Source organism: Corticium candelabrum, chromosome 1 (genome assembly GCF_963422355.1).
Source record: "Corticium candelabrum chromosome 1, ooCorCand1.1, whole genome shotgun sequence".
NCBI classification, from domain to species: domain Eukaryota; kingdom Metazoa; phylum Porifera; class Homoscleromorpha; order Homosclerophorida; family Plakinidae; genus Corticium; species Corticium candelabrum.
Genome location: NC_085085.1, coordinates 1,179,419 through 1,193,850, shown reverse-complemented (window position 1 = coordinate 1,193,850; position 14,432 = coordinate 1,179,419). Strand labels below are relative to the sequence as shown.

The 14,432-nt window shown below is 41.5% G+C and overlaps 3 protein-coding genes across 3 annotated transcripts; all 3 read left to right on the top strand.

The window, feature by feature from the left end:
• The first annotated feature begins 5,374 nt into the window (after window positions 1-5,374).
• Window positions 5,375-6,838, top strand: LOC134194035 (DNA polymerase kappa-like). Its single transcript, XM_062662937.1, has 3 exons — window positions 5,375-5,773; window positions 6,424-6,708; window positions 6,779-6,838. The coding sequence occupies exons 1-3, from the start codon at window positions 5,375-5,377 to the stop codon at window positions 6,836-6,838; spliced, it is 744 nt and encodes a 247-aa protein (XP_062518921.1).
• LOC134188872 (DNA polymerase kappa-like) lies at window positions 6,796-10,902 on the top strand. The gene is made up of 9 exons (XM_062657083.1): window positions 6,796-7,335; window positions 7,642-7,808; window positions 8,767-8,802; window positions 8,880-8,958; window positions 9,502-9,673; window positions 9,735-9,835; window positions 9,985-10,102; window positions 10,334-10,426; window positions 10,488-10,902. The coding sequence occupies exons 1-8, from the start codon at window positions 6,853-6,855 to the stop codon at window positions 10,417-10,419; spliced, it is 1,242 nt and encodes a 413-aa protein (XP_062513067.1). The 5' UTR covers window positions 6,796-6,852; the 3' UTR covers window positions 10,420-10,426; window positions 10,488-10,902.
• A 473-nt stretch (window positions 10,903-11,375) lies between these two features.
• On the top strand, window positions 11,376-12,445 carry LOC134188884 (uncharacterized). The gene has a single exon (XM_062657093.1). The coding sequence runs from the start codon at window positions 11,524-11,526 to the stop codon at window positions 12,106-12,108; it is 585 nt and encodes a 194-aa protein (XP_062513077.1). The 5' UTR covers window positions 11,376-11,523; the 3' UTR covers window positions 12,109-12,445.
• The last annotated feature ends 1,987 nt before the right edge of the window (window positions 12,446-14,432 follow it).

Genomic DNA, 14,432 nt, shown 5'->3' with positions numbered 1-14,432 from the left:
ACGGAAACTTGCTGTAAACTCTCACAACTCTGACACTTTATCTAGAGATATCAACCGATGATGCAAACTACTGCAACAGTTCGTCATTGTAACAGAAGAAACTGGCTGTTAGAACAAAAGGTTAACATCCACCTAGCCTCATGCGGCTTACGTTACCTTCTGCAACAACTGTTTACTACGGAAAGGAGCTCTATTACGGTAAGTGGGTATCCCGGATCTTGACAACAATACCCCGTATATAGTACTTTTGTTCTCTCTAGGTAAGCTTCTCAGTCTATAAATTGTCATTAATGATTAGCGCTTGTACCGAAGAAGCCCGATTGATAACCAACTTTCAACTGTAGGTCGTTATAACTATGCGATGAACGACGTTTTGAAGTGGGGGCGTGGCACCTAAAAGTTGCCTGTTTCTCCTGTACTTTGCACATTCTGAACGGCCAACAGGCTGCTTTGTAGTACTTGATGTATTATCTACACTTGGGTTCAGCGGCAAATAGTCTCGCGATGGTTGCAACACGTTCAAGACCAACACAGCGACATCAACCATTCGCGCTCGCCCGGAAGTATGACGCGGCGGAAAGGGGTCTGGCTACGCGAGACTACGCTACTCGATCTAGTGGCTTCCGTCTGTAAAAGAATTCACTTGTCGAGAGGAAAGCAATTACTAACAAATGCACGAGCCAATTCTTATCTAGATGGTACAAGTGGCCTTCTGTTCGAAGTACGGTATGCACCTCGTGAAAGGAAATCGCACCGGAAGAAGGCTAACTAAAGTCCGTCTCAGCTAACTTCAACCCCAGAAAAATTGCAATAACTTTCGCTAGAAAGTCGCAGCAACGTGCTACAAACATAATTTTGAAGCTCTCGTCGGTGCCGTTCGTGTCAGATAGATATCGCGGTAATTTTCCTGTATATTAAATTAATTATTGCATCAAGGAGCTGCCCAATGAACAGTCAGTACATGATTAGCACCTTGAAACGTTTAGCTATCTTAGTGGTAACTACTCTAGTAAACGTAGCTGGTAATGTTACTGATAAATTTAACTTAAGTAAATAGTCTAAGCGGGTCAATAGCTTTGGGAAACCTTCCTCTACAGAGTAAAACTTACCCAATTCTTTGACTTTGGACCATCAGTGTGTCATGTAGTTATCGCTGGTGGTGGTTTCTACATCCATGCAGTACGTCTCTAAAAATTCAGTCATGCTATTGGCATGTTATAAACTGTTTGTTGATAACGCTCTCAGTTTACTCTATGACATAATCTAGTTACAAAATGCCCTCCCACAAGTGGCTTCCGGTGTTAAAGTTAGCTGGGACGGACTTTACTCTTTCCGCTCCAGAAATGGTACGGTAGGGGCTGGGCTCGAGCTAACATAATACCTTCTCACAATTACACGATCAGATTCTGGTTGACAGGTCGCTGCTCATCACTGGATGTGTATTTCCTTTTCAAGTATTCTCTAGTAGCAAAGGTGAAAAGCGATTGTACATGGGGCTATCCCACATTCTACTGCTTTTCTGCTGTTTACCATTGGTAGCCTAGAGACCAGGTCTCTGCACTTGTACGTACATGGACTTCATGTCATGTTGCGGAACTCTTGGTTCCGGGACAATTTGGTTTCGCTTTTTTACGCTTCAAATCGGCTCTATGTGAACGACATGGCGATGGCTATGTTAGTTTTCAGGCGTTTCTCAGACGTCTCGATGAGCAGAAATCGAGTGCGACCTGCTTCTTCGTTTGTGTTTGGCTTCGTACGGATGCCACAGTCGTCACGACATTGTCGATTGCAATTTCGCGAGTCTGACGTTTCGTTTTGAGGCAAATCTCGGCTCGCGGTCTGGTAGCGGGCGTATCAAAAGTAGGCGGAGTAAGAATGTATCCATGCTTACAACGTAAACAAACATGATCTTGATTGAAGCACGCGCGTTCCTAGGGGGTTTGGGGTTCCGAAAGAACCGACCCACTTTAGTCGGAGGTCCGCTCGTACCTCTGTATACGATCAATCTGCATGCAATATTTACATCAGATGTTTACTATAGAAGCTGTAGCTGGCTGGGTCCCACATTCCAGATGCAACTAAAGTTTTAGATCGAATTGTAGATTCCAAGAGGTTGTTGGCGCTTAATGTGCAGTATATACTATACATTTATACTATGCACATTTACCAATGTCTTCCAGTCTAGACTTGGCAATCAATAAATAGATTTATTAGAATACAGTAATGTGTTGAACTGATTGGAAGGTCCACTAGAGCACCGAAAGAACTGACCCACTGCGCCCGGTACGCCCCTGCATTGAATACGAAGCAGTGGATTCCTAGAGATGTGCGTTGTGGATAGACAGCTGTGGTTAGAGGAGAAAGGATATTCTCGTATAAACATGCAGACAACCGCATGTTTCATAGACTGCATATATAGTTATTGCATCGAAAGGATCGATCTGTCACGAATGCATGCACAAGGACTTTAGACGATCAAAATAGAAGGACTGTCCTGCATGGATTGGTTGCATGCATGACCCAATGATCTGTAATCAGCAATTCTGCTTCAAAATCACTCGTGTCACTCCTATAAGGATCTTGCTGTTTGTTTCTGTTTTTTTCACTTTGTTTGTTTTGTGTGTGTCTGTAGTTGCACACCGTAACAGCATATACTTTATATATTATGTGAATATTGGACAGTCGATCTTTCTTGAATATATATACACACAGTCTAGTCTCTGCAAACGTCACAGATCGTTCCTTTCATTGCAATAACTAATACTCACTATCTACACTTACCAGTGACAGAACCTTTCAGTTTGCAAGGCAACCCAGTCATTGCCCCATGCAAATGGAACCCATTGACTGTTTTGGCTCGACAGAGGTACAGTACGTACCACACATTTGGCGACATTTTTTCAGTTAATCTGACGTCTTTTCAACGGAGGATCTCCCTAACATATACTGCACACTATGCACACTGCTATTTTTAGTGTTGGTGGCAGCCTCCACAGATTTAGACAGGACTGGTGTACTGTAGCTTCGATAGACCTATTTTCCCTTCTGACAACTCAAAACGTTTGTCACAGGCAACAGGCTACAGCACGGGCAGTTTATCAACGACTTCTACTTTTACACACCTTTTTTGATTGGTATATAGGGTGTTGATTCCATCTCTTTTCTACGTAGATCGATATACGGGTTTGTGGACAAATATACTCTTATAATTGAAGTAGTTGCTGCACGTCGGCAAAGTATTTGTATACAGCATGGACGAATCGAGTTTATATGACGTACCTGCGTATACTGATCAACGTTAATAATTTTTCAAGGTTTTCTGTGAGTGCAAGCAAAAAGTATGACAAGTTACTTTAGGAAGTTTGCAGAGACGTTCCGTAAGGAAGCACCAGATCTGAACGCTTTTGACATTTTGAAGAAATGTGATCAATGTATTCTTGAAATCATAAAGAAATTGATTGCTTTCGCTGATGAGGCAAAGAATAGTATGACTAAAGCAAAAATGTCTCGCAAATTTTGCTGGGATACTGTGGACATTGCTATAGACTTAGCGCAAGACTTCTTGTGTGCAGTTGAGCAGTATGCCGATTGGGGTAGTTCTGAAGAGAGGATGAAGAGAGTAAAGTCAACAGTGGAAGCAGGTGATTTCAGGGCTTTCGAGTCATTCATGGATACACTGACTACGCATTTACGACAAATAGAGGAGGTCTACGACTCGTCTAGTAAGGCTGCACAAGAAGCAAAGGCGCAAGCGTGTACTGCAGCGGAAAATGTGGAGAAAGAAGCCAATAAGACCAAAAGCAACAGAAAATTTGTCCAAGGTGTTGGTGGAACCGCATCGGGCATATTGATCGGCGGTGGTGTTTCAGGTATCATTGCCACCGCGGTGTTTCAACCGGCTGTTGGAGTTGTGGCTGCAGCGTTGGCCGGTTCAGGAGCAGCAGTTTCCGGAGGAGTAGCAGCTGCTGTTGTGACTGGTCTTTACGCAGAAGAACTAAGAAAAGCAGCAAAACAGTTGGAAACGGTGGGTGAACTGCTGGAAGATCTGTCGAGTACAGCTGCTACTCTCGTTACAATCGTGAGGAGATTGAACATTGGGGTGAAACAAACAGCGAGGACAATGGAAGTTGCTTGCACAGCAGTCAGACATGCCAAGAATGGTTACCCCGACGACCTCTTGGATGCAGTGGAACGGTTTCACAAAGAGTCAGGCGCGCTGCGGGTTAAAGTTTGCAATGCTAACGATGAGTTGCAACCGATCAAGAAAGCGCATGAAGCAGCAGCTTAGGTGAGCAGCAATTCAAGTGCATCTCTAGAAGAGTAAATGATTCATTGAAAATGGAAAGTTACTTGGCACGTATAGGATTGACGTGCAGTTAGATCGACTTAGTTTAGCTGAACGTGTTTAGTTAGACAAACGTGTCGGTGTCTATAAGAGCTTTCATTTAGGTTTTTCTGTTTCTGAATTCGTACGTTGACTCTAAATAGTAGCTTGCAGAGTAGAAGTGTATACAAGTTGTGACGCTGTTGCATGTTGACTAGATAAAGCTGGAAAGATTAACATACTCAGTAACTGTTATTACATTGAGTTGAATGAGTACAGTATTCGTTTGCATATCATTATCTAGACATCACTTCTATATTATCTAGACATCACTTCTATTGTCTAGCAATTCTTTGGACATAGTGTACATTATCATAAACTCATGCAATACAAAGGTATTTCGATCTTCCCGCTTTCGCTAATTATTTTGTTACAAAATTGAAGTCTGTCTTTGTAGTCTACAGTAGTGTTTCGAGACATGATAGTGAGGTTCTGGACGACCTTGCCTAGCTAGGCCAACCACACGTGTGAAACCACATGGAATTATACACACGTGACAGCTAGCGCACGTGGTGTAGCAAAATAGCGCGCAGGAGGACTGGGCACGAGTCTAGGGAGCGCGCACATGCGAAGACCTATAATCTTTTTGGGTATGACAATCGTTTACTTGAAGAGCTTCAACGTTTTTTTGTACAACACAGAAGACTGAAGTTACCTCACAGGATGCTCTAGAGTATAGCCTAGACTAGACTACGTACTAACATCTCGCATACTAAAAATTTGACACTGTGACACTACCACCAAAATATGTGATTTATAAAGCCGTAATTCAAAAATTTAGTTGTTAGTTTTTTTAGTAGAAAAAATGCTCTAGAATAATGTTCTCTGTTGTTTAGTTTGATTTTTGTATCAGGTAACTTAATTAGTTTCTTTCCAACTCAGAAATCAAAAATCAGGGTCAAATAAAAAACCGACGACGAGATCGGAATAGTCTCATAGCTCACGTGATTCTACAAAGACTTTTACGCATGCTCAGAATGCAAATCTAATATGAGTGACGGCGGGAAGGCGAGCTCCTCTTGTGGGCTTAGCAGAATGGAGCTCAATGATCAGAAGGCCGGAATGGAAGGCTTGGATAAAGAAAAGATCAACCAGATTATTCTCGAAGCGTCAAAGGGTTCGAAATTTTACGAGAACGAACGAAAGAAAGAAAAGCAGACAGAAGAGAGAATAAAGAGCTTGAAAGAGAGATTGAGTAAGCTGACAGATGGAGACAAGAAACGGACATTGAAAGAAGTGGACAAAACGATTGAAGAGATGGAAGAGATGAGAGATATGAGCAGTACAATTGTTCATGTCGATATGGACATGTTCTATGCTGCTGTCGAGATGAGGAACAATCCTTCACTGAGGGACAAACCAGTAGCTGTTGGAGGAAACTCGATGCTGGTCAGGATGATTGTGTGTGTGTGTGTGTGTGTGTGTGTGTGTGTGTGTGTGTGTGTGTGTGTGTGTGTGTGTGTGTGTGTGTGTGTGTGTGGTTAGAGAGTGCATTTGGAGAATAAAAACATCCGGGGCCTTGCGGGGTTGCAGGTTCAAGTCACAGTGATGACGAGCTATGGCATAATTTCCATAAGTAAGCAAGAAACTTACACACAATTTTGCTTCTCTTGACTCAGGAGTATAAATGAGTACTTGGTCATTGACTAGGGTGGACATGACTGCTGGCTTGGCAGTAACATCATGCAGCAGACATTTAGTTGAGGGCCTTGGTGTCCAGTCCCAGAGCTGCGCCATAGTCAGTGCCCCTGAATGACGCTGGCCAATTAAGCTCCAGGTGGATTGTAGTGCTGGCCTAAGCCTCCACGTAGCGCATGGAGGCTCTGTCTGTAGAGGCAGGGGAGCTATCTCTGCAACTGATCTTAATTAAGGTCGACGTCGAATGATGTGGAGGGCTTGACCTTTGTCCATTGTGTGTGTGTGCACGCGCGCGCGCGTGTGTGTGTGTGTGTGTGTGTGTGTGTGTGTGTGTTATTGTGAATGGCCACATTAGTTAATCAATCTCATGTTATGTATATCTTATATAATCTCTTATTCAGTCTACTTCCAACTACATTGCTCGTCGCTATGGAGTTCGTGCTGCAATGCCAGGTTTTATTGGCAAGAAACTTTGTCCAAGCCTTGTAATAGTCAAACCAAACTATCAGGAGTATCATCGCGTTAGTCGTCAAGTGCAAGACATCATTGCAGAATATGATCCCAAATTCTCAGCAGCAAGCTTAGACGAAGCTTATCTTGACCTCACAGACTATCTGGAAGAGAGACAGAAGGGATGTCATCACCACAGACACAACGTTTGTTTTAAGAATTTACATAGTCATGTTGTAAGCACAAACCGTACGGATGCAGTGAAGACAGAAGAGCGTGACAACCCAGATGTTACAAATAATGTAGAAATTGATCATCATCTGGCAACAACTTCAACTGAAGCAAGTTGTTGCGTCGAGATCTTAGAACATGAAGGACAAATGGAATGTTATGAGTCGCCTTGCAATTCTGCCTTGTTTGAGAAGCAACCAGACAGATTTTGTATCGACAAAGAATCGGAGTGTCTTGATTTCGTGTTCAATGATGAAACTGAAGATGCTGTAGCAAGCGATACTGAAGAAACCGGTGATAATCAAGAAACGGTAGAGCTTGCCACTGGTATTCAATTTGAACCCAAAAATAGACATGTAGAGGGCATGAAGTTAGACTGTAAACGTGGGATGAAAGAGAGTCAATTTGGTGAATATAGGAATTATGAACTTGGAGATTCAGCTGTAGAGGTTGTTGAAGAGATTAGGTGGAGGATATTTGAGAAAACGAGGCTTACTGCCAGTGCTGGTATAGCATGCAACACGATGCTTGCAAAGGTATGTTCAGATCAAAACAAACCAAATGGGCAGTTCTACTTGAGACCAGACAGAGACGAAGTAATTGCATTTGTGAGGAATCTTCCTGTTCGCAAGGTTTGCTGTAATATAATTTGTGAGATAAGTAACACACACACATAATGCATTCGATGTTACTTGAGATGGGGCAGAGAAGAAGTACATACACGGACACAGACAGGTGAACAGACAGACAGACAGACAGACAGACAGACAGACAGACAGACAGACAGGCTGACAAACATACAGAATAGCAGAGAAACGTGACAAGCTTAATAGTGAGTATGTTAGCATCCTAAACCCACAAATGCATGCATATAGTTGGCTAAATACTTTGTCAAATTGATTATGTGATATTTATGCAATTTCTTGTACACTGTCTAGATCAGTGGTGTGGGCAAAGTGACAGGTCAAATACTGAACGCGATAGGCATTGTCACATGTCAAGACTTATACGACCAACGGGATATTTTGCATCTCTTGTTTTCGTCTACATCATTTCAATTTTTTATGCACATCACTCTTGGACTTGGTTCATCATCAGTTGACAGGTCAGCGACAGGGAATTGATACGAATGTCTTTGATAGTGTTGTGTATATTATTGATATGCGCTTTATTGGCACGTGCTTTGTATTTCTTTACCAGTCTATCTAGGTATTTACAAAATTTTATTTAAGTTCACTTTTTATACAATTTTATATAAGTTCCTATGTCATATAATTTCACTTAGTTATAGCCATTCATATCTGAAAGTTTGTATTGATACGATATGATAGGATATGTTTGATTCACACCAACATAATGGTGTAGTTTCCTGTAGGGGCAATGTAAAAAGAGAAGAAAAAAGAAAGTACAAGTATTTGTGATGAGAATGCATGTAGTTGAGGTGTTGTTGATATCTGTTGTTGTGGGTCCTTTCTCTCAGCTTTGAGGTTTGTGCTGTTTAGATACTGTCTGTTAGTATCATTTGCAGTCTAGTTTAGCTGTAGAGCTGACTTTTTTGAGTCTTGAGTTTAGATATTTACACAAAGTACATCATTAGATGGTACATTGACAGAACTGTATCCTACGGTAGTACCATAGGGTGCAGTGAGGATGTGAAGCAACATGTGGAGTTGGCCAATCAGTGGTCTTACTGATACATTTTATGTCTTGATTTGGAGAAATTGTAGCAATAGTGTACATTGAATTGAATGATTTCAGCATTTTGTATTACATTTATCTTGTCTGGTGTTTATATTGTTTAACAGTGTTGGTCTGACTGACTGATTTCTGTATTCTTGGAGTCTACTGGTTGGTTTTTTGTGTATTAGTTTGTTTGTTGTCTGCCAGTTCTCTATGTGTCTGTCTGCCTGACCAACTCTTTCAGTTTGCTTACTTTATTTGTAGTTTGCTTGCGTAACTGAATGTGTTTATTTTGTTTTATTTGTGTATCTCTTGTTGCTATTCAACCTTGTCTCTACTGCCTCTCATCAACAATAATCATATCATTCTGTTGTTGCATCTAGTGGCAGTTATGATCGTAAAAGTATGAGTGTTGAAAGGTAATTTTGTCATAGCATAGTTGCAGTGTAAGCTTCATAGACTTTAGTTGCAAATGCAGAACTTTTTCTGAAATCAGCCGACCATCTGAATTGTATGAGAAGTGTCAGGAGTTGTCATATGATCTGGCAAATGATCTGCAGGATAGAGGACTAAAGGCAAGATATTGGACATGTGATAGTACCATAGTGACTTTATGTCGTACACTACTTCAAAAAATAGACATACAAAGAGACAGACAGACAGACAGACAAGAGACAATCGGATACACAGAGGCAATACAAACAAATAGAGGGAGTTAGAAGCACGTCGATACAGGCAGACAGACAGGAAGACAGACAGACCGACAGACTGACAGACTGACGGATGAGCAGATGGACATTGACACTACTACTAGTACTAGTACTACTACTAGTACTACTACTACTACTATCCATTGCTGCTGTAACCGGCCATGCTACCCCTTAATCATAAGGGGACAAATTAGCTAAGCATTGTCTATAGTAAACTGTTGTGTGCCTCCATTCTGTCCATGATGTTGCCCTGGTGTACCACAAATCATTGGATAGGCCTGATTCTTTTAGATCTTTTTCTCGGCATTGACACACACACACACACACACACACACACACACACACACACACACACACACACACACACACACACACACTTTGGTTTCTCAGTGATTGCTGCTGTGCTAGGGTCACACAGTTACCATAAAACTGAAACTTGTTTCATTTGAAGTTCGTCAAAGAGCTGCCTCTCTGCCTAAAGCCATCAACAATCCTGAAGAAATATTTGAGGCTGCACTTTCATCTCTTAAGACAGAAATAAAAGCTTGTCATCCCGAACCACTGAGATTACGACTGATGGGTGAGATGACTGTGCCATTGAAGCATTGATATGAGTTATCACCAGTATTGCAAATTGTCAGGTGTGAGGATGTCTAACTTTGAACATCTTAAGAAGGGTCAGAAGACCATTACAAGTTTGATTAAACATAAGCAGGAATGTGATGAACAGAAGAAAGATGAGGTGTGTTGTGCAGTACACTTAGATATCTGTATGATTACATGTAATATTTAAAACAATATCTAATTTGAATGTAGAATTTGACTAAACAAATTTTTATTGTGGGACTGCTGATCAAAATATTGCTTTTTGCTAATAGTATTTTGTTTCAGACATCTCACTTTGTCTGTCCTGTTTGCTTGAAGCCTCAAGATTTTCTAGTCTCCAATCTTGCATCAGTGAACAGTCATGTTGATCTGTGCCTGTCTGGTGAATCAGCAGCTGAACAAGGTATATCGATATAGACAACTTGTAAAAATGGTTGGTTTTCACTATTTCTGTAATTGCTGCTAGTGGTAGTTGAAGTAAATTTAGAAAACATGGAGGCAAAGAACAGTATACACAACACTGCAATTATATTTGGGTTTCTACATTTACAGAATTGCCTTGAATGCTTTTAACCCGATTCTACGACAAACTACTTGTACATACTTTATAACATTTTGTGTTTTAATTTTTTAGAAGTGAAGAAGCAGACCAAGAGAAAGAACAGCAAGATATTGGAAAGTTCAAAAAAGAAATCGACACTCTTTTCCTATTGGAAATGATTGCACAGTTAGACTATCACGAATCTATCTTATAGTGTTGGTGCTTTTATCACACTTTGTGTGTAAAGATTCTTACTAGTCAAGGCAAATGCACATCTTGTGTTTCAACATGGCACACAAGGACACTAGAGGACTGAAGACGCATTGCTCAGGTGATGACAAGTGACACTTGGGTGTGGATGATTGTTGATATTAACAATACTGTATATTTGTTGTGCAAGAATTTCTACTTTTTTGCATTAAACATTTTGCATTTCAAGTGAACTACTTAAGTAAAGCTGGGTGTAGGTTTCTAGTATGGATGTGACACAAACAAATATTACTTTTTTATAGTTAGCTAATTTGAATATGATTTAGTCTGTAGGTGCTTGATGTCAATTTGTGTTGAGTATGAGTGCAGAGGTAACTGCAGCACTGCTATTATGTACTATAGGAAATTGTGTATAAAGGCAAGATTATAGGATTTGGTATTAAGACTTTAGAAAACTGAATACGCAGAATACATATCACGTCATCTTGCATGATAAATGTTGACCTTACGAGCAATGCATACAGTAGTTAAATTAACTGAAGTTTGTCTATTTGATTCTAGGGTTGTATGTGTACTTTAATTATTTTTTAATACATGTATTGTGTGTGTGTGTGTGTGTGTGTGTGTGTGTGTGTGTGTGTGTGTGTGTGTGTGTGTGTGTGTGTGTGTGTGTGTGTGTGTGTGTGTGACTTTACTGTGTCAAGGGTAGCTACAGGAAACCGACGTACATTTCTTGCTTGTTAGCGTCAACTGACTCTTCAAATTTATTGCAATAATCAACGAAATGATTGAACTATCTAGAGCACGTGCAGGGACTGTTACCGCTTTCTGTGCGTTTGGGGTTGGGTTTGGGTATTTCCGGACAACATTCCTAGATAAGTTTCTGCTCACGATTACACAAAGTCGACAATCAGATTCTGGCACACCAGTCGCAGCTCGTCTGTTCAAACGGTATACTGTTTCTGCACCAAACTAGCGCAAGACTTCACGTATGCAGTTAAGAAATATGCCGAGTGGGGTACTAGTTCTGGATCCTTAGTTCAGGGAGCAATGTTAGCGGTGGCTGGTCCTTCATGGATACACTGACGACGCAGTTACGACAAGTACAGAAGAGCTACGACTCGTTTAGAGAGGCTACAGAAACAGCAGAAAAGCAAGCGTGTACTGCAGCGGACAGTGCAGAGAAAGAAAGCAAGAAGGCCAAAAACCACCGAAAGGTTGTCCAAGGTGTCGGTGGAACCGCATCTTGCCTATTGATCGGTGGCGGCATTGCAGGTCTCGTTCTCACCGCGGTGTTTCCACCAGCCGGTCTTTTGGTTGGCGCTGCGCTGGCCGGTTCGGGAGCAGCAGCGTCAGGAGGAGTAGCAACTGCTCTTGTGACTGACATTGCCGCAACAGACCTCAGAATAACAGCACAACAATTGCACAAGTTGGGTCAAGCGTTGAAAGAGCTGTCGCAAGTGGGCGCTTCTCTCCTTGCAAAAATGAGTGGTTTGATGATTCGTGTGAATCAAAGAGAGAGGACAGTGAAAGTTCTTCGCACGGCAGCTAGGCAGCCAGGATTGGTGCACCCGATTTCTTTATTGAGGCAACGAGACGGCTTTGCGCTGAGTCACGCACGCTACGGTTTGGAGCCTGGGAAGCTGGCTATGGGTTGACACGTCTCAAGGACATGAATCCGTACACGAGCAGACGTTCACGTGGATACTAGAAATGAAAAGAAACGTTGCTTTGAACTCTAACTGCGTACATGTTGTGCGAACTTACGTCTGTGGTATTTACGTATACGTCTATAGGCTGTACGTGTCTAGCTGAACGTGTCTGTGTCTATGAGCTTTCGTTTTAAGTTTTGCTGTTTTGAGTTATTAGTCAGTAACTGCGTGCGTTGACTAACAACTTTCTAATTAGACGTTGTACTGATGGAACTGTACGTTATGACGCTGTTTGTATCCTAACCAATTTATGATATTGAGAAAGCTGCAAAGACTAGTGGACATTGAATTGAATGATTACAGCATTCTCTTGCATAGTCATTGTACATTGTCTAGCAATATTCTCTGTATATACACAGTGCATGAGCATACTAATGTAATGCAGTGGCGTAGGAAGCGGTGTGACCATGTGACTATGGCGGTACTGTACCACTTTTGGGTGACCTCGCGTACCCACACCCTACTGCGCTTTCTCCCGGTCTGTCTCTGCGCACACTGTATGTATGTGTGTGTGTGCAACTGTGGAATCACGAAACTGCGAAATCATGACTATGCTACCGATTCCATCCGTTTTGTGTCACAGCACTTTCAGCGTCATTGTATGCTTAGTGGTAAAACACGCTATATGACTACGCCTAATAGCGGGCGTTAGGCCGCACCGCTATAAAATTTGCTTGCGCCTCTGCAAGATATTCGAGCTACGCGCTCCTAATTTGTCTTTGTAAGTAGTCTACCTGTATTATAGATAGTAAAGTTTTGGATGACCTTGCGTAGCTATCTGGACCACCTGGTTCCCTTGCCTCCGCGTTTTGACCAGTTGGATTTAGACCACTTTCCCCGACTTTGTATATACGCATGCAGTTGACAATTAAAACTATATATATATATATATATATATATATATATATATATAACGGAGCGACCACATACCTTTAATCTTTTTGGGTATGTAGCTAGCAGTGTTTTTACTGTAACGTTGAAGAATGAAATTCTATCTATTAAAGATAGTATTAACTAATTAGATTTACTAAATTATTAAATTATTAGATTACTAAATTAAATTTTGTTTTCACGATCAGAGTTGACAGTGCCACTGAGATTGTGGTCGACAAAGCGGTCGCTACTTGTCCGGCTGTTTGCACCCATACACACACACACACACACACACACACACACACACACACACACACACACACACACACACACACACACACACACACACACACACATTTGAGTGACACCCATATATTTGTATATAATACAGATAACACAAATAACACATATCCGCCCATATATATATATATATATATAGTTCTAGCTAGTGCAATTCTATAACCTTTCCAATTTAGCAAGCGCGGTACGTAACTACCTTTTAGATAAGTTTCCAATCGTTGTATACAGTTTTTGTTGTTTCTTTTTAAATGAAAGATGGGAGTGTGTAGGGCGCTTGTATTCGAGAGGAACAAATTGCATCTGTTTTAACATTAGCTAATTTGAATTTGGACTTGGGAGGCATTGCTCTTCATGCATGTCGTAATTAATCAAGTCTGCAGTACATGTAGATATGTATGGTGCATGCGTGCGTGCGTGCGTGTGTGTGTGTGTGTGTGTGTGTGTGTGTGTGTGTGTGTGTGTGTGTGTGTGTGTGTGTGTGTGTGTGTGTGTGTGTGTGTGTGTGTGTGAACCAGACCACGTGGAACTAGACATTTTCCAAAACTAAGATAGTCCCTAATAAAACCAGACGGTCTCTTTATGCACGTGAGGCTAAGGTGGAATGGCAAGATTAATTACTTACAAAGACCTCAAAATGGTTGGCCTAACAAACACCTGGTCTTAGCTTACGCAGGACAGGCAGAACGTCTGAGCTCTCAAAATTGACTCAATCATATCTTTAGGAGTGGAGCTACAGTAGAAAAACTACCCAAAGTAGTCAAAAGGCTCATGGCAGTGTCGATCAAGCAGCCAATACCTGCAAACGGCTGTCTAGGTCACAAGAGAGGAAAAGGACACACTAATTAGTGTAACAGAGAACAAAATCGCCCTACTCTCCAGGAACGAGCAAAGACCAGAAGCAGATGCGGCTGTTTATTCGCGGAACAACGATGCAGACACGTGAACACAAAAACGAGATTGGTCATGTGAACAAAACAACTGCTAATGTACCTAAAGAGATTTAATTAACACACCACACTCGCTTTTTGTATGGTGGCAACTATCTATTGATTGGCATAACCAACGTTTCCTGGTCTTAGAGCTTTTCTAGCTACCGT

What these genes read in the sequence shown, in the direction of transcription:
- LOC134194035 (XM_062662937.1), top strand. Translation starts at nt 5,375, where the DNA reads ATGAGTGACGGCGGGAAGGCGAGCTCCTCTTGTGGGCTTAGCAGAATG. An exon ending in TTGGAGGAAACTCGATGCTG is followed by an intron (nt 5,774 to 6,423) that starts GTCAGGATGATT and finishes TCTCTTATTCAG; the next exon opens with TCTACTTCCAACTACATTGC. An exon ending in AGAATTTACATAGTCATGTT is followed by an intron (nt 6,709 to 6,778) that starts GTAAGCACAAAC and finishes CAAATAATGTAG; the next exon opens with AAATTGATCATCATCTGGCA.
- LOC134188872 (XM_062657083.1), top strand. Translation starts at nt 6,853, where the DNA reads ATGGAATGTTATGAGTCGCCTTGCAATTCTGCCTTGTTTGAGAAGCAA. An exon ending in GGAATCTTCCTGTTCGCAAG is followed by an intron (nt 7,336 to 7,641) that starts GTTTGCTGTAAT and finishes TACACTGTCTAG; the next exon opens with ATCAGTGGTGTGGGCAAAGT. An exon ending in TGAATCAGCAGCTGAACAAG is followed by an intron (nt 10,103 to 10,333) that starts GTATATCGATAT and finishes TTAATTTTTTAG; the next exon opens with AAGTGAAGAAGCAGACCAAG.
- LOC134188884 (XM_062657093.1), top strand. Translation starts at nt 11,524, where the DNA reads ATGGATACACTGACGACGCAGTTACGACAAGTACAGAAGAGCTACGAC.